Source organism: Heptranchias perlo, chromosome 25 (assembly GCF_035084215.1).
Source record: "Heptranchias perlo isolate sHepPer1 chromosome 25, sHepPer1.hap1, whole genome shotgun sequence".
In the NCBI taxonomy this organism is placed as follows: domain Eukaryota; kingdom Metazoa; phylum Chordata; class Chondrichthyes; order Hexanchiformes; family Hexanchidae; genus Heptranchias; species Heptranchias perlo.
The window spans coordinates 26,303,216-26,322,600 of record NC_090349.1 but is presented as its reverse complement, the minus strand read 5'-3'; the positions used below and the strand labels follow the sequence as shown (position 1 = coordinate 26,322,600).

At 41.4% G+C, this 19,385-nt stretch overlaps 2 protein-coding genes across 4 annotated transcripts in view; one reads left to right on the top strand and one right to left on the bottom strand.

Annotated features, from left to right (window-relative positions):
- Nucleotides 1-13,858, top strand: part of p2rx4a (purinergic receptor P2X, ligand-gated ion channel, 4a) — a 57,888-nt gene extending 44,030 nt beyond the window's left edge. For both annotated transcript variants that reach the window (XM_068005820.1, XM_068005821.1), the window contains 4 exons: nucleotides 1,226-1,319; nucleotides 11,856-11,921; nucleotides 12,818-12,913; nucleotides 13,556-13,858. In XM_068005820.1, coding sequence (XP_067861921.1) covers nucleotides 1,226-1,319; nucleotides 11,856-11,921; nucleotides 12,818-12,913; nucleotides 13,556-13,612 — 313 coding nt within the window. In that variant the 3' untranslated portion in view covers nucleotides 13,613-13,858. The remainder of the gene's footprint in view (nucleotides 1-1,225; nucleotides 1,320-11,855; nucleotides 11,922-12,817; nucleotides 12,914-13,555) is intronic.
- Nucleotides 13,859-16,140: 2,282 nt separating this feature from the next.
- LOC137342131 (calcium/calmodulin-dependent protein kinase kinase 2-like) overlaps nucleotides 16,141-19,385 on the bottom strand; it is a 90,277-nt gene continuing 87,032 nt past the window's right edge. For both annotated transcript variants that reach the window (XM_068005818.1, XM_068005819.1), the window contains one exon: nucleotides 16,141-18,512. In XM_068005818.1, coding sequence (XP_067861919.1) covers nucleotides 18,440-18,512 — 73 coding nt within the window. In that variant the 3' untranslated portion in view covers nucleotides 16,141-18,439. The remainder of the gene's footprint in view (nucleotides 18,513-19,385) is intronic.

Sequence of the window (19,385 nt, the reverse complement as noted above, 5' to 3'; positions counted from 1 at the left end):
TGCTTGGGCCTCAGTTATTTACAATCTATATTAATGACTCAGATGAAGGGACTGAGTGTAATCTGTCCACGTTTGCTGATGATACAAAGCTAGGTGGGAAAGTAAGCTGTGAGGAGGACACAAAGAGTCTGCAAAGGGATATAGTCAGGTTAGGTAAGTGGGCAAGAAGGTGGCAGATGGAGTATAATGTCTGCAAATGTGAGGTTATTCACTTTGGTAGGAAGAAAAGAAAAACAGAACTTTTTTTAAAATGGTGAGAAACTATTAAATGTTGGTGTTCAGAGAGACTTGGGTGTCCTCGTACAAGAAACACAAAATGTTAGTATGCAGGTACAGCAAGCAATTAGGAAGGCAAATGGCATGTTGGTCTTTATTGCAAGGGGGTTGGAGAACAAGAGTAAGGAAGTCTTACTATAGTTTTACAGGGCATCAGTGAGACCTCACCTGGAGTACTGCGTGCAGTTTTGGTCTCCTTATCTAAGGAAGGATATACTTGCATTGGAGGCAGTGCAACAAAGGTTCACTAGATTAATTCCTGGGATGAGAGGGTTGTCCTATGAAGAGAGGTTGAGTAGAATGGGCCCATACTCTCTGAACTTTAGAAGACTGAGAGGTGATCTCATTAAAACATAAAATTATGAGGAGGCTTGACAGGGTAGATGCTGAGAGGTTGTTTCCCCTGGATGGAGAGTCTAGAACTAGAGGGCATAGTCTCAGGACAAGGGGTCGGCCATTCAAGACTGGGATGAGGAGGAATTTCTTCATGCAGAGGGTTGTGAATCTTTGGAATTCTCTACCCCTGAGGGCTGTGGATGCTGAGCCATTGAATATATTCAAGGCTGAGATGGATAGATTTTTGAACACTAAGGGAATCAAGGGATATGGGGATCGGGCAGGAAAGTGGAGCTGAGGTCGAAGATCAGCCATGATCTGATTGAATGGTGGAGCAGGCTTGAGGGGCCATACGGTCTACTCATGCTCCTATTTCTTATGTTCTTATGTAATATGTAATGACTGAATCTCAAAGTCGTCAGAATCTCAAAGTATTCAGAAAGATAATCTGATATAAACTAGAAAATCTTCAAATTTGACATACGTTAAAGGTTTAACAGTGGTTAAGATATCAAAAGCGCAACAACTGAAAAAAGCCAGATACATTCTACGATTTGAATTTTACATTGTCCAGTTTGTGAACTGTATCTAATTTTTTAAAAATTAAAACCAGATTTGCTAAATATTTCATAAATAAGAACGGAACAGAAACAAGAACATTGATCAAAGCATACGGAATACGATTTGAGGTTGAAGTGTTTGGACGGGTGAGTGAACATTTATTATTTTTATTTCAATTGCTGTGAACAACCACTATCTATCTGTTTAGAATCAAAATATCCAATTAGATAACTGGAGTTCTTGATCCTGAAATATAAAACGATCCAATCAATGACCAGATTTTAATACACCTGCTGCCAGCTCAAGGGAAAATGGCCCAAAGCAGAAATTTTAAAACTATTGTCTCCATATTTGCAGGAGAGAGAGAGAGAGAGAGGGGCTCTAGGCCGTAAGCTTCCTTAATTGCCTTTGCCTCCACTGCTACTCCTGCGGGACCCCTGACAGTAAAAACCATGACAACTAACAGTAATTTAACAGATGTACATTAATCAGCTGCTGATCAACATTCCAATATTACGATATCCTTATATGGTTATCAACTGTACCCTTAATGCTCTCAGTTTGTAACTCTAAGATACTACGTTTACTTTCATACTTTCAGTAAGGAGTTCTTACAATCCTGCACTAGTCAAACACAGCATATCTACTGCCAGGATTTATACATTTTTTCCACATCGTTCACCTGAGGAAGGAGGTAGCCTCCGAAAGCTTGTGAATTTAAAATAAAATTGCTGGACTATAACTTGGTGTTGTAAAATTGTTTACAAGGATTTATATACTACAACAGAGGTGGTTTCAGCCGTATTCATAATGCAGAAACTAATACCATTGGTATGGTCCACTTTTAGGGCTAACGCATGCTGTAATTTTGCTTACACAGGTCCTAAAGTAGTTCAGGACAGGCTTGCTTTGGTTTTTATTCATGCCAGCTGCAGAATAACAGTTGCCTTTTTTTGCCATTTAAAAAAAATGATGCAGTCACCTCCTGCCCCATCAGCTCTCTTCATTCAAAATAAAATACAGAAGTACAGGAGGAATGGTAAATTGCATTGTTTGTGAACTTGAGCATCTGTACATTTAAGTCTATGTGTAGAACTATCACCGCCCCCCGCATCCCCTCCACAAGCAGTGAGAGCAGGCAGAATAACTTAGCACTCATCACTTCCATTGTTATAGAATCATAGAATAGGGTACAGTAGCATAGTGGTTATGTTACTGGGCGAGTAATCCAGAGGCCTGGACTAAAATCCAGAGTCATAAGTTCAAATCCCGCCACGGCAGCTGGCGAATTTAAATTCAATTAATTAATTAAATTCAATTAATTAAATAAAAATCTGGAATTAAAATACTAGTATCAGTAATGATGGCCATGAAACTACTGGATTGTCGGAAAAACCCATCTGGTTCACTAATGCCCTTTAGGGAAGGAAACCTGCCGTCCTTATCCGGTCTGGCCGATATGTGACTCCAGACCCACAGCAATGTGGTTGATTCTTAATTGCCCTCTGAAATGGCCTAGCAAGCCACTCAGTTGTAAAATCTCGCTACGAAAAGTCATAATAAGAATAAAACCGGACGGACCACCCGGCATCGGACCACAAGGCACCGGACACGACAACGGCAAAACACCAAGCCCAGTCGACCCTGCAAGGTCCTCCTTACTAACATCTGGGGACTTGTGCCAAAATTGGGAGAGCTGTCCCACAGACTAGTCAAGCAACAGTCTGACATAGCCATACTCACAGAATCATACCTTTCAGCCAACGTCCCAGACTCTTCCATCACCATCCCTGGGTATGTCCTGTCCCACCGGCAGGACAGACCCACCAGAGGTGGCGGTACAGTGATATACAGTCAGGAGGGAGTGGCCCTGGGAGTCCTCAACATTGACTCTGGACCCCATGAAATCTCATGGCATCAGGTCAAACATGGGCAAGGAAACCTCCTGCTGATTACCACCTACCGTCCTCCCTCAGCTGATGAATCAGTCCTCCTCCATGTTGAGCACCACTTGGAGGAAGCACTGAGGGTAGCAAGGGCACAGAATGTACTCTGGGTGGGGGACTTCAATGTCCATCACCAAGAGTGGCTCGGTAGCACAACTACTGACCGAGCTGGCCGAGTCCTGAAGGACATAGCTGCTAGACTGGGCCTGCGGCAGGTGGTGAGCGAACCAACACGAGGGAAAAACTTACTTGACCTCGTCCTCACCAATCTACCTGTCGCAAATGCATCTGTCCATGACAGTATTGGTAGGAGTGACCATCGCACAGTCCTCGTGGAGATGAAGTCCCGTCTTCGCACTGAGGACACCATCCAACGTGTTGTGTGGCACTGCCACCGTGCTGAATAGGATAGATTCAGAATGGATCTAGCAGCTCAAAACTGGGCATCCATGAGGTGCTGTTGGCCATCAGCAGCAGAATTGTATTCCAGCACAATCTGTAACCTCATGGCCCGGCATATTCCTCACTCTACCATTACCAACAAGCCAGGGGATCAACCCTGGTTCAATGAGGAGTGTAGAAGAGCATGCCAGGAGCAGCACCAGGCGTATCTAAAAATGAGGTGCCAACCTGGTGAAGCTACAACACAGGACTACATGCATGCTAAACAGCGGAAGCAACATGCTATAGACAGAGCTAAGCGATTCCACAACCAACGGATCAGATCAAAGCTCTGCAGTCCTGCCACATCCAGTCGTGAATGGCGGTGGACAATTAAACAACTAACGGGAGGAGGAGGCTTTGCAAACATCCCCATTCTCAATGATGGCGGAGTCCAGCACGTGAGTGCAAAAGACAAGGCTGAAGCGTTTGCAACCATCTTCAGCCAGAAGTGCCGAGTGGATGATCCATCTCAGCCTCCTCCCGATATCCCCACCATCGCGGAAGCCAGTCTTCGGCCAATTCGATTCACTCCACGTGATATCAAGAAATGGCTGAGTGCACTGGATACAACAAAGGCTATGGGCCCCGACAACATCCCGGCTGTCGTGCTGAAGACTTGTGCTCCAGAACTAGCTGCGCCTCTAGCCAAGCTGTTCCAGTACAGCTACAACACTGGCATCTACCCGACAATGTGGAAAATTGCCCAGGTATGTCCTGCCCACAAAAAGCAGGACAAATCCAATCCGGCCAATTACCGCCCCATCAGTCTACTCTCAATCATCAGCAAAGTGATGGAAGGTGTCGTCGACAGTGCTATCAAGCGGCACTTACTCACAAATAACCTGCTCACCGCTGCTCAGTTTGGGTTCCGCCAGGACCACTCGGCTCCAGACCTCATTACAGCTTTGGTCCTAACATGGACAAAAGAGCTGAATTCCAGAGGTGAGGTGAGAGTGACTGCCCTTGACATCAAGGCAGCATTTGACTGAGTGTGGCATCAAGGAGCCCTAGTAAAATTGAAGTCAATGGGAATCAGGGGGAAAACTCTCCAGTGGCTGGAGTCATACCTGGCACAAAGGAAGATGGTAGTGGTTGTTGGAGGCCAATCATCTCAGCCCCAGGGCATTGCTGCAGGAGTTAATCAGGGCAGTGTCCTTGGCCCAACCATCTTCAGCTGCTTCATCAATGACCTTCCCTCCATCATAAGGTAAGAAATGGGGATGTTCGCTGATGACTGCACAGTGTTCAGTTCCATTCGCAACCCCTCAGATAATGAAGCAGTCCGAGCCCGCATGCAGCAAGACCTGGACAACATCCAGGCTTGGGCTCATAAGTGGCAAGTAACATTCGCGCCAGATAAGTGCCAGGCAATGACCATCTCCAACAAGAGAGAGTCTAACCACCTCCCCTTGACATTCAACGGCATTACCATCGCCGAATCCCCCACCATCAACATCCTGGGGGTCACCATTGACCAGAAACTTAACTGGACCAGCCATATAAATACTGTGGCTACGAGAGCAGGTCAGAGGCTGGGTATTCTGTGGCAAGTGACTCACCTCCTGACTCCCCAAAGCCTTTCCACCATCTACAAGGCACAAGTCAGGAGTGTGATGGAATACTCTCCACTTGCCTGCATGAGTGCAGCTCCAACAACACTCAAGAAGCTCGACACCATCCAAGATAAAGCAGCCCACTTGATTGGCACCCCATCCACCACCCTAAACATTCACTCCCTTCACCACCGGCGCACAGTGGCTGCAGTGTGCACCATCCACAGGATGCACTGCAGCAACTCGCCAAGGCTTCTTCGAAAGCACCTCCCAAACCCGCGACCTCTACCACCTAGAAGGACAAGGGCAGCAGGCGCATGGGAACAACACCACCTGCACGTTCCCCTCCAAGTCACACACCATCCCGACTTGGAAATATATCGCCGTTCCTTCATTGTCGCTGGGTCAAAATCCTGGAACTCCCTTCCTAACAGCACTGTGGGAGAACCGTCACCACACGGACTGCAGCGGTTCAAGAAGGCGGCTCACCACCACCTTCTCGAGGGCAATTAGGGATGGGCAATAAATGCTGGCCTCACCAGCGACGCCCACATCCCGTGAACGAATAAAAAAAAAATCATAGAATGGCTACAGCAGAGGAGGCCCGTCATTCAGCCCATCGACCCCATGCCGGCTCTTTGTAAGAGCAATCCAGTTAGTCCCATTCCCCCGCTCTTTCCCCATAGCCCTGCAATTTTTTTCCCTTCAAGTATTTATCTAATTCCTTTTTGAAAGTCCCAATTGAATCAGCTTTCACCACCCTTTCATGCAGCGCATTCCAGATCATAACTACTCACTGCGTGAAAAAGTTTTTACTCATGTCGCCTTTGGTTCTTTTGCCAATCGCCTTAAATCTGCACCCTCTGGTTTTCGACCCCTTCGCCAATGGGAACAGTTTCTCTTTATTTACTCTAAACCTTTCGTGCTTTTGAACAATTCTATCAAATCACCTCTCAACCTTCTCTGCTCTAAGGAGATCAACCTCAGCTTCTCCAGTCTGTCCACATAAGTGAAGTCCTTCATCCCTAGAAGCATTCTAGTAAATTATTTTTGCACCCTTTCTAAGGCCATCACATCCTTCCTAAAGTGCGGTGCCCAGAATTGGACACAACACTCTAGTTGTGGACGAACTAGTGTTTTATAAAGGTTCAACATAACTTCCTTGCTTTTGTACTCTATGCCTCTATTTATAAAGCCCAGGATTCCGGATGCTTTTTTAACCGCTTTCTCAACCTGTCCTGCTACCTTCAAAGATTTGTGCACATATACCTCCAGGTTTCTGTTCCTGCACCCCGTTTAGAATTGCACCATTTAGTTTATATTGCCTCTCCTCATTCTTCCTGCCAAAATGTATCACTTCGCACTTCTCTGCATTAAATTGCACCTGCCATGTGTCTGCCCATTCCACCAGCCTGTCTATGTCCTCGTGAAGTCTATTGCTATCTTCCTCACTGTTCAAAACGCTTCCAAGTTTTGTGTGATCTGCAGATTTTGAAATTGTGCCCTGTATACCCAAGTCCAAGTCATTAATACACACAAAAAAAAAGCAGTGGTCCTAGTACTGACCCCTGGGGAATAACACGGTATACCTTCCTCCAGTCTGAAAAACAACCATTCACCACTACTCTCTCTTTCCTGTCACTTAGCCCATTTCGTATCCATCTTGCCACTGGGCCTTTTATTCCGTGGGCTTCAATTTTGCTGACGAGCCTATTATGTGACACTTTATCAAATGCCTTTTGAAAGTCCATGTACACATCAACCGCATTGCCCTCATCAATCCTCTCTGTTACCTCATCAAAAAACTCAATCAAGTTAGTTACGCACAATTTGCCTTTAACAAATCCATGCTGGCTTGTTACATATTGTCACATATGATACTGAACCAAGACCGTAATGCAACAGGAACATTAGCAAGTCAAAATGTAGTTGGCCATTTGCTGAACAGGATTAAATGTGGTATATGAATATAATATAATGCCTCATTCGAAGATCTCATCTGCGTAAAACATAAGATACACTGCCACTGTGACAGCCTCCATAAAGAATTGAACCTAGTTCATAATAAATTCAGGACTGGTGTGTCTAAGATTGCAGTTCCCACATACCTTCTTGGTGAAGAGGGCAGTAGAAAAAAAACTGTTTGGTAGCTTAAGACTATGCTTTGCCACTCACAACTGCTCCTGACTCCTTCCTGCTGCTTTGCTCAGGGATCCAGATCTGCAGCACAACTGTGGCTGCGAATTCCTCATTTCAATAAACTATCACGAGATAAAGGACATGCATCCACAACAAGCAGTAGATCCCTGAGCAAAGCAGCAGCAACAGGGATGATTCAGAAGTGCCAGCGAGTGATTTCGGAGGGGGGAAGAGGGAAGAATAGTGCTTGCGTGAACTTGGGGTATGGGGAAATATGAGAGTCTCTCACTGGGAAGATGAGTGCCTTTGTGAAGTGGAAGAGGGAAAAGTGAGATTGGACAACAAATGGCCAACAGGGGGAAAAGTGCATTCTTTTCATTATAAGTGGCACTTTCATGCAAGATGTATGAACTAGTAACTAATTAAAACAAAATTAATTTATTTGATGCTTTCAATCTCCTGGTGCTTGTAAGATATAAGTGTTGTTCAACTTTGGCACATCAAATTGTGCTGTACAATGTTAGTAACAACTAACAACAATAACTTGGATTTGTATGGCACCTTTAACGTAGAAAAAACATCCCAAAGTGCTTCACCGGTGTAATCAGACAAAAATGGACAACCGGAGATCTTCATATGGGCAATCAAAAGCTTGGTCAAAGAGGTGGGTTTTTAGAATGGTCTTAAGGAGGAGGGGGAGATGGAGAGATAGATGGGTTTAAGGAGGCAGTTCCAGAGCATGGGGATGAGACGGCTGAAGGCACGGTCACCAATGGTGGATGGGTTGCACAAAAGGCCAGAGCCAGAGGAACGGAGAGTTCAGAGGTGGTGGGGGGCGGGGTTGTAGGGCTGGAGGAGGATATAAAGTTTATGGAGGATGGGAGGCCGGCTGGGGGTGCTTTGGAATAGATGAGTCTGGAGGTGACAGACATGGATGAAGGTTTCAGCAGAAGATGGGCTGGGGCAGGGGTATAGGCGGAGGCGGGCAATATTATGGAGATGAAAATAGTTTTTTTTTCTGTATACTGCGTCAGAAGTGCAGCTTGGAGTCCATAGGATCCAGAGATTGTGAACAGTATGGTTCAACCTGAGACAGTGGCTGGGGACAGGGATGCAATTAGTGCTGAGGTACAGATTTTGTAGAGGGGGTCAAAAAACGATGGCTTCAGTCTTCCCAGTTTTTAACTGGAGTAAAAATGCAGCTTATCCGTGACTTGATATTGAACAAGCAGTCTGACAGCACAGAGGCAGTTGAGGGGTCGAGACAGATGATGGAGAGGTAGAGCTGGATGTCGTCAGTGTACATGTGAAAGCTGACGGTGCGAGGGTGAGAAGAGAAGCCACTGCTGGAGATGCTGTGGTTACAGTCAGATAGGTAGGACCGAAAAGATTCCAAGGGCAATCCTACTGAGCTGGCCAACCGGGGAAAGGCATTGGAGGAGGATGGTATGCTCAACCTTGTCAAAGGCTGCAGGAAGTCTAGGAGGACAAGGAGGGACCACGGTCACAGTCACAGAAGATGTCATTTGTAATTTTGGTTAGGGCCGTTTTGGTGCTGTGGCAGGGGCAGAAACCTGTTTGGAGAGATTCAAACAGGGAATTGCAGGAAAGATGAGCATGGATTTGGGAGGCAACAACATGTTCAAGACTTTGGAGAGGAAAGGGAGGATGAGATAGAATGGTAGTTTGCAAGGACAGAGGAGTCGAAGGTGGGCATTTTGAGAAGACAACAGTTTTGAAAGGCAAGGGGACCATTTACAATATCAGCTATCATAGAGGCCAGGAAGGGAAGTTGGGTGGCCAGCAGTTTAATAGAAATGGGGTCAAGGGAGCAGGTGGTAGGTTTCATGGATAAGATGAGCTCGGAGAGAGCATGAGGGAAAATAGGAGAGAAACTAGAGAAAGAGGTGGGTTTAGGGCTAGGGCGGGGGAAGTCTGTGGGGAGGTTTGGCTTGGTGGGCAAGAGAAGGGGCAGGGGAAACAGCAGAGGCAACTGAAAGGATGGACTCAATCTTAGTTGTTGGAGGCGAAGGTGGAGGGGCAGGGGAGAAGGGTTTAAAGAGACAGTTGGTAGCAGAGAAAAAAAGCTGGGGGTATTGTTTGATCTCCAGAATTATTCTGGAATAGTGGGAATTTGATGTGGTTCAGCCACATCTGCTGATGGATGGCTAAACCATATGTTTGCCAGATACGCTCATGTCTGTGCCCCATGGACTTGAAGGAGCTTTGGGGGCCATACCAGGAGGGTTGACCAAGACTGGAGAGAGTAAAAGTTTTGCTGGGGTCAAGGGCATTAGAGGTGGATGTGAAGGAGTGGCTCAAGAAATCGACAACTGCAGAAAGTATTGTGGCAAAAAGACATGACAGTTGGGATTTAAAAAGTGCAGTTATAAGTGACTTAGGGACAGAAAGAAATGGGGTTGGAAGCAGGTAAGAGAATGTGGGTGGTGAGGGATACAAGGAAGTGGTTGGAAATGGCCTTGCCTATGATGGAGACCATGGGAGTAGAGAGGCAATGGGAGATGGCAAGATGAGGGGTGTCGTGAATATAGGTAGCAGAGTTTATATGGAAGCAGAAGTTCAGAAAGGACAGGTGGTCAGTGAATTCAGTGGAGAAAGGGTAAGGGAAGCTGAGATGAAGATTGGAATCACCGAGGATAAGGAGTCACTCAGAATAAGATGCGAGGGAGGAAAAGAGGGAAGATAGCTTGGTGAGAAACTCAGGGTGGGGCTTGGGGGTGGTGGCGGTAGACAATGAGGATTTTAAAGAAGGAGGTGGGATGTTCAAAGGAGGAGAAAGTACCAGAGTAGTAGGGGAAGAGAGCAAGGTGCGATTTGGTGATAAGGGCCACATTGCCACCGCAACAGTTTGTGCCTGGGCAGGTGGTTGAAAGTATAGCCAGGCAAGGAGGCTTCAGTAAGGGACAAGGTGTCGCCATCCATAAGCAAAGATGGTCAAAGCTTGATGTCAATCATCTGCCGAAGATCGTGGATGGCAAAGTTCTATTTTGCGAGTGAACAGACATTCTGGAGGGAAATGTGGAGCGAGGCAGTGATTGTTGGTCCGTTGGAGTCTGGGGTGGCAGTGATTGGTAGGGTGACTGGGATTGGACAAAGAAGGTTGGCGAGAGAGGAGGAGGGGATAGTTGATATTGCTGCTTGTAAAGAGGCACCACCCAATAGGTGCCTTGATGGGCCCTTCAGAGAATTTGAAGAGAGGCACAGAGGGCTGTTGTGGACTTATCCGGGGTTGGGGGGGGGGGGTTCAAGCCTGGATCAGTAAGAGTAGGAAGGCACAGGAGTAGTGATGAATTGGAGGGGCAAAGTACCCAAGGGGAGAAATGAAAGGTGGCATTACTGGGCAACAGGAAAGGGAGCAGACAGGAGAGAAGGGCCCAAGAGGGGCCGAGAAAAGATAGAAGTAACGAGCTTGGGTCCAGAACACCGGCCAAACTGTGTACACGAATGGGCACAGACTAAGAGTTTAACATGCCATTGCTAATACTGTACAGAGCAATTTGTTTTTACCTGGGAACTTCAGATCCCAGGGTCACTAATATTTTTGATCAACGAGCCTCCAACAAACTAATTTAGCAATCTTGTGCTTGAAGAACTGAATAGGGCATTTGGGGTCAATACCTAACATGAATCACCACCTTCAAGCAAGGAGCAGAGAATGTGGAAAAAAGAAAATAGCCTATTAACAGGTTGTAGGTATTCTTCAACAGATTCAGATTCAAGACCAGTCAGGGTATAATAATCATTTTTCTACTCAAAATATTCTCTGTACATGTGGATTAATATTTGAACCATTTGGCTAAATCGGGAGAAACTACACAAGTTAGTCCAGGAGCAAGACTTGGATGCTTCAATGTGCCACTTTACTGCTGCAGTGACATCTAGACCTACTATGATGATTGCTGACCTACTGTTTAATAATCAGTTGTCCCCAGTTCAAATTTTTTAATTTTGCAAATGTTTTCAAAAGAACGATTTGACAAAGTACAGAAAGTAATCTAGCTTTCAACTTTAAATCAGGGATTTTCTGCTACAATTGTATTGCAAAATAGTATAAACTGATGTTGCCAGAGGAAAACAAAGCTGCACTGTGCTCTGCCACTAGATGGTAGTTCCCAAATTCAGTTAGGAACTGCAGACCAAAGGAGCTGATCCCAGATAAAAAATTAATTTCAAACATAGCACTGAAGAAACTATCAAAAAATTACATAAATTAGATTGGTGGGCAAACATTTCGAAATGAAAACTAAAACTCTGCAAAAAGTGCCAAAAATGGCAAAACCTCACCAATAGGACTTATAACTGCAGAACACTGAAATGGAGACACAAATGTTAACGTTGGTGCAGGTTTTGAACTATTGTGAGTAACTCTGAATGTGTAAACTAGTGCGAAGTCTGTAAACATAATAAAGGTATGAGGAGATGACTCTGCTGAAAACGAGATAATTCAAGATTAGGTCAAAGGGATGAATGGTTTCTTGCACAGGTTATAGATTGAGGGCACAAAGTTTACAACAGAAACACATCACCAGTTTTTCTAGCACGGATATATACTACTTTAACAATGTTATATTCTGCACAGGCTGGAAAATTTGACATTATCCCTACAATGATAAATATCGGATCTGGCTTAGCATTATTAGGAGTGGTAAGTTATTTTATGTAACAATGATCGGTATAAAATATTTTGAATAATATTGAACATGTGAATTTATATTTCCTTTACAACGAGGAGAGGAAGAGGGTCTTTACTGTGCAGGTCCCTGCATATCTCATCGTTGTTGCTTCATAAGAAGCTGACAACAGATGCGCTACAGTGTGGGAGGACTAGTCCTTCCAGTTTGTTTCTCTCCACAAGAGATGTCCCAACAAGAAGTTCAAAGAAGCAGAGAAACTCACTTAAAGAGAGAAGCAAATCTTGTCAGTTGTGGTCGAAAGTCGCACTTCTAAACCTCTTAATTGGCAACCAGATTTTGTGTTTTTAACCTCAGTCTTACTTTTTTTTAAAAAAATGAAGTTAATGACACATCTGTTTCCCCTAAGAGTATAGCAAGACATTCTGGGCTGCCACTAGTGTATCTCCATACAGAGCTCAGGGCCGAGTATATAATCACTTGTTGTTTTCCTGCTCCCAAGTATTTCATCCTTTGGTAATGTCTTTGTTCAAGTAGCAGCTGAAGCTGGATGTCAAACCTACATCCTCAACATGCTAGTCTATACTCTGCTACTGAAGAGTCAAACTTACGTCCTCTAAATGTCAGGCTGAACTCTTCCACTGCAGTTAAGGTACTGTAGCAACATTTCATAGATATTTTTCCATTCAGTTTTATGACCATCCTTACCGTAATTGCAAACAGCAATTAAAAGGGGAAAAGAGAACTGTACAATGCATTGGTAAACCTTATTTAAAATATATTGTTTGTTCATATAAGCCAAAACTTGTATTAAATACTTGAATTTTAGGCTAAGGAACTACTTTGATGAAGTATTTTGTTTACTTCAACATAAAAAAATCCCAAAGTAATTTTAAGACCTTTCCTTTAGGCAACAATCTTGTGTGATATAATTGTACTGTACCTCTTAAAGAAAAGCAATTACTACAAAGAAAAGAAGTTCAAGTATGTTGAAGACTATGAATTGGTAAGTCAGCAAAATATTGTTAATCATTAATGGTTGATGAGATTTTTCCCCTCATCATTCAGTCACTTTTGAAATTAAGCATTAATCAGCAGTAGAAATTTGATTATTTTTATAGTGATCCATTCAAATCTAATTCATTTAATGGTTTTCAAGATGATTAGCATGATTGCCAACAAACTCAGGAATGCGGTGGATAATAAAAATTAATCACTGGTGAACCAATATTATGTGATTCTCTATATTATGAACTGCTCAATGAGATTTTATTTTCTCTAATTAATGTTCAAAATATATTGCAAACAATTATTTTCTTACTATAAAACATAAAAAGTAAAACAATAAGCCTAAGGAAAATAGACAAAAACATAGATAATCATTTTATAATAAATAAGTTTAAAAGGGAAACAGAGCAAATCATTATACTTCATTTACTACTTAAAAACAAAGTAAATAATATCTTATAATTGCAATTGCACTGTTGGAAAAAAAGGTCAAATTTTAAGCACGTTGCCTGTGTATCAGACCATAATGAAATGGAAGATTAGTGGGAAAAAATAATATTCCTGAACTATACTACTAAGGATGCAAGATTATGTTCAAAAAATGTAATAAAGTGCATAACATCTTATTTCATGTTAAAAGGGTATTGAATCAGAAAATTCATATGGAACCATAGAGAATTCCGGAAACACAAACTGACCTCTGACCTGTGAATCTGCAGTTCCGTGACTGAAATTTTCTTCTTGGCTCTTGACTAACAAGTCCAAATGCATCACCAATTTAAAGCTGCAAATATGTTTTTATTAATAAGCTTGACCTGAATCAACAACTTTAAAGAGAAAATGTTATGTACTGGAATGTACAATTATACTGTTAACTGAAAATGTGGAAAAAAAAATATTTAAGAAGAAAATATAATATAATTAAAGAAAATATAATTCCTGACATGGAGAAAGTTATTTAAAAATTGTGATTATAACAGACTAAATCTGCTGAATATGACAATTATTTTTATTATGATTTTTAATGCTAACGTGGAACAACATTTTACTCAAGAAGGATGGACATTCAAGAATTGAATGGAAGTATCAGGCAAAGTTAGAATTTTTTCTGGCCTGAATCTGAACCTAAACCATGGTCTCAAGAAGTTGAATGTAGAGAAACTACAGAGATTAACTAGTTGTGTGATTATAGCATTTTAAAATTAACTTGGCAGTCCAAACTCCTCATAGCAGAGTCCTACTGTTCTGTAAGCTCACTTCTGTTACAGTAGTTTTCAATCAGTATTGTACTGGATCAGGATGGTATCTGTAAATGGATGAATGATGGTACTAACCTTCAATTTCCTCCATGTGTCTCCTAACGAGCAAGTGACGATGGCGGTGCTGGCTTCTTTGCTCCTCACCTGCTCAACTGCAGTCACATATATTGCCGTTCTTTCATCATCACTGGGTAAATATTTTGGAATTTCTTACATAATACCATTGTAGGAGTACCAGCACCACAAGGACTGTAGCAGTTCAAGAAGAACACTATCCACTACTTTCTCAGGGCAACTGGGGAAGGACAATAAATGCAGCCTTGCCAGTGCCAGCCACATCCTGAGAACGACTGTAAAAAAAAACTCCATATACAAAAGTATAGTAAATGCTGATGACTCCAAGCACTTGTATTTTGAGTCTAAAGTTGTGGCAATTCACAATAGTCCTCAAAAACTGGCAAATACCGACATGGTTATTCTTAAAGAAAATTGCAGCCTAACAACAATTACAAAATTTATAAGTGAACTGAATAACCATGCAATTTGTTTTCTTTGCTTATTGACACATTTTGTATGATAAATATGTTGTATTTATCATACAAAATAAGTTAAACAGAATTAAATACAAATTACCTCTGATATATTTACCACGTGTCTTTATGAGGTAATAAGATAAAATTTTCACAACGTGAAAAATTAACTCCCAAGGTGGAAGCATTAACTCCCAATCGAATGGCTACTGTTTAAATTCTTACCAATGTTGTAACTTTCCTATCCTCATAGAGTGAACTTGTCCCGTTTCTGTCTGGGCTACCAGGTGTACAGTTGAGAGTACTGAAAAGAAAAAAAATAGGAGTGGGAGAGAAAGTCAAAAAGAAAGGGGGAAAACACCAGGTTTGGTCCTGCTGTGTAGAAGTGACGTTGAAAGCAATCATGAAGTCTGAAGCCCACATGTCAGAAACCGCCATTGAAGGAGAATGTTTGATGGAGACAGCCATGGAGGGCCTGGAAAAAGATGGGGGTAGTGAGGAAGTAAGCTGAAAATGTAAAGCTTTTTCAAAAAAAAGCACACATTCAAACTATGAAAACCACAGGTTGGTGAACCTCCTACGTAACTCAGCCTGTCAAACACCTGTTTTAATATTTGCTGAAAGATCTGTATTCACAAACTTCTGCTTATCAAGCTGTCAGTGAGATTCACTGTGCAGAACACGAGAAGGCTGTATGGCATCATACAATGCCAGCCAATGGTACTGAACACACACGCAAACTGATTGACTTACCTCAGCATGAGTCTTTATCCACAAACCAAATGGTTAAAATGCACAGGGAAAAAAACACTTCAAACTTTAAAAAATACTAAAATAATATGTAGCACATTTCCACCAGATCATTTATGTTCTAATGTCAATCCATGAAATTTTTGCTTGATCCCACCAGCTTAAAATTGTATGAACAAGGATGGGTCTACACTGATAAAGGTTACACTCCATAATATTAACTTACGAATAGTTTTGATAGATGGTTGAAGGAAAGGAAAGGGGAATAAAGAGATATGGGAACAGGACTGGCACACAGGATTACGGCAACTGCTCATGTGGACTGGTTGAGCAGAACGGCTTGTTTCCATGTTGTAATTTCTATGTAAATGAACATACTTTACAGAGGATTCACTAGAACCCAACTGTCTATCCTTCAGATTTACAACAAATGATTGTGGAGTGTACCAATCAGTTTTAAATTTACTTGTAATCTGAAGCAAGCAAAGGGATTTAAATTACATAGAAATTACATTGGAATGCTCGCTCTAATGCTTCACACATCATTTGCATTCCGTAAAAAGAATGGGACTAACTGGATAGCTCTTTTAAAGAGCCAGCACAGGCACGATGGACCGAATGGCCTCCTCCTGTGCTATACCTACTATGATACCATGATTGTACTAAATCAAACACACTGATGACCATAATAAATGTGTTTATTGATGAAAACATCACAGTTTAATGCAGAGTATAAATAACTTTTACATTTGCCTTATAACTTCTATAAATCCATCATTATTTCAGTAAAATCTCAAGACATAAATTACTTATCAAGCCTTTCTATAAACATTCATTGATTACATTATCTGCAGTCTGGCACACATTTTAGCATTGTTCACAATATATCACTTTATTATACAACCAAAGTAAAAAGTTGACTATACTTGAACAAGTGCGGTGCTTCCAGCTCCAAAGGTAATGGCTGTTTGCAAGACATTAGATAATGTTTAAATATAATTTACTTATATTTATTTCATCTATTCATAGAAAACCAAAGCATTTGGTAATGAAATACCAGATCAAAGTTCACCATGAAACAGCCAGAGCAAAGTTTTAATGTGATAGAGACATTTAGGGAACATCTATTCTAAATATGCATGGATACCACTGATATAAAGTATAATTACTGTTTTCATACGTATATAATACAGATAATATTTGGCCACTGTATAAAACATAAGCATAAGAATCTGTTTTTGCACAAATTATATGTGGCAATATATTTGAGAAATATTGCAGCAATGTATCATAACTTTTAGTTGAGCGCTGAAAAATTGTCAATATCACAAAAGGATAAAAGGCCACCATGTCCTTTGTTTTCAAAGTATGAACAGATATTTCAACAACAACTTGCATTTAAATTGCGCCTTTAACATAGTAAAATGTCCCAAGGCGCTTCACAGAAGCATAATCAGACACAAATTGACACCGAGCCAAGGAAGGAGATATTAGGACGGGTGACTAAAAGCCTGGTCAAAGAGGTAGGTTTTAAGGAGCGTCTTAAAGGAGAGAGAGGTGGAGAGATTTCACCCAAATAGACGTTTTAAGCTGTTACATAGCAATAATGGTTTGTCTACGTTACAAATTTACTATTTATCACTCTTAAATGACATGATAATTAACAGCAGAAAATTTCTACATAAATGTACTACACAACTGCGTTAAATTCATATGACAATCTATAAGGAAACATAATTTTTCTCTACGTGCATTTGCAAATAAAAAACTTTAAACAACTATTTCATCTCTTATTACTCTGTACTATGAAAGCTTCTATACTCCTCTGCAACTCTTTGAATGGAAGTTAGATATTGGAAAAATCACAACAAAAGTAAAGCACCTGTCCTCTGCTAAAACAGCCCATAGATTAATTTGTGCACATTGCATATCACAGAATTGGTACGCACCATCTTGAAAGAAACACTTTAAATTGAAGAAATTGTTGCACTTTTTTTTGCACTTGTAACTTTGCTTTCAAAGATAATAGCTTTTGTGAAAAGGGGGACAGGATTGGTCATTTGAAGCCAATATGGGAGACACGCCCATAAAATTAGGCAATTTTTATAGCAAACTTTGTGACCTATATATTCTTCAGTATTTAAGCATGGGTGAATCAATGCTACGATGAATTCTTGTTACACTGATAAATGTACATTATCAACTACACTCTCCATAAGCAAAGTATTACAAAAATAACAAGTAACACAGCTCTTCAAGGGGGTCTAGCATTTCTGCAGAAAGTCAGAATATTTATGGCAATTAGGAATAAAAACTAAATCATCTTCACTAGAGTCGCTTACAGGATACTTTTATCAAGCAAAATAAAGTTTAGTGAACTACATTGCCCATATAAACTAACCCATGTCAATAAGGTACATTATTTCATGATATAGTAATAGTTTAGCTGAATTGATATCTTACTGTGTCAATGTAGAGTTTCAAAAATTAAAAGTAGACCTTAACATTGAGCTAATATTGTAAACATTTTATAATATGCATCCTGATTGATACTATGGTATTAAAATCATTTTCAAATATCTACATTTTCCTTCGTGTTTTGAGGGGAAATTCTGGACCCCATAATACCTATAACAAACATGCACAATTACGTCAATTAAATGCACCACCAATACAGTATGTTTTAAAAAGTAAATTATCTTACATAAAGATTTAAAATGTTAAGACCAGATGAACATCTGTACCTATACATCGACTATTTCTGTGCCTGTGTCCAAGTTACCTGTACCCCAGGCAATGAAATGTTTCAAAGCATTTTCATGCAAAATCACAAGAGATTTGACTGCTGCTGGTAACTCACACCTTAGGAACTGCCCTTCTAATGCATATATCTGGTCTCTGACACATCTGCCATCCTCCAGCAGCTGATGCAATCTTGTTGGGGAAGCCGAAGAACGTGCATAAAGTCCTTTATTGCATATAGCTTCATGACAGAACCTCATCCTCTCCAACTTCTGGCAGGTCAGCACTCTTCATACTATCTCCACTACCTTGTTTTCTGTTGAAAGAAAACATACATCAGATCCCACTTGTAACAAGAGCATTGATGGGGAACTCTTCAGTGTTTTATTACTATTCTGCTCATTTTTATTTCTATATTTTGTGAATTTTTGGTCTCAAGGTGAGGAATGCTAGAGATGGGAATGGAATATGTATTTCACTTTGTCACCCCGTAATTTGAGCATTCCCAGCTCAGGTACATAGACAGACTCTACCCCAACCTCTAAACAGCATTCCTACTGCACATCTCGGATAGCAATTTAATGTCAATTTGTGCAAAATTACCAGGTAGTCTTATGCTATGGGAACAGGTCGAGGTTATTCACACTAATTTCACATAGGACCCTTACAGGAACAAGAGAAAGACGACTTTCAGCTCAACAGTCTGGGCAGGATTTGAACTTGAATAACAGATGAAGATACAACGCTCCACTCATTGCCCCACCCTGTTATTTAGACATGACAAATCCTGTTGTACATATGAGAAAACCAACAATTTAATCCTTTAGAGTGAAACATGGCAAAAGCATCAAAACATGCACCTACGTAACCAGCTCAGCATTACACAAAGTATTGTGCATTCTTTGCATGAAGATATCTCTCACATACCACCACAGTTAACAAAACATGCATTTATATAGCTTCTTTAACGTAGTAAAACTTCCCAAGATGCTTCACAGGAGCGATTATCAAACAAAATTTGACATAGCCACATAAAGAGATATTAGGGCAGGTGATCAAAAGCTTAGTTAAAGAGGAACGTTTTAAACAGAATTTTAAAGGAGCAGAGAGAGGGAGAGAGGCGGAGAGGTTTAGGGAAGCATTTCCAGAGCTTAGGGCCTAGGCAGCTGAAGGCATGGCCGCCAATGGC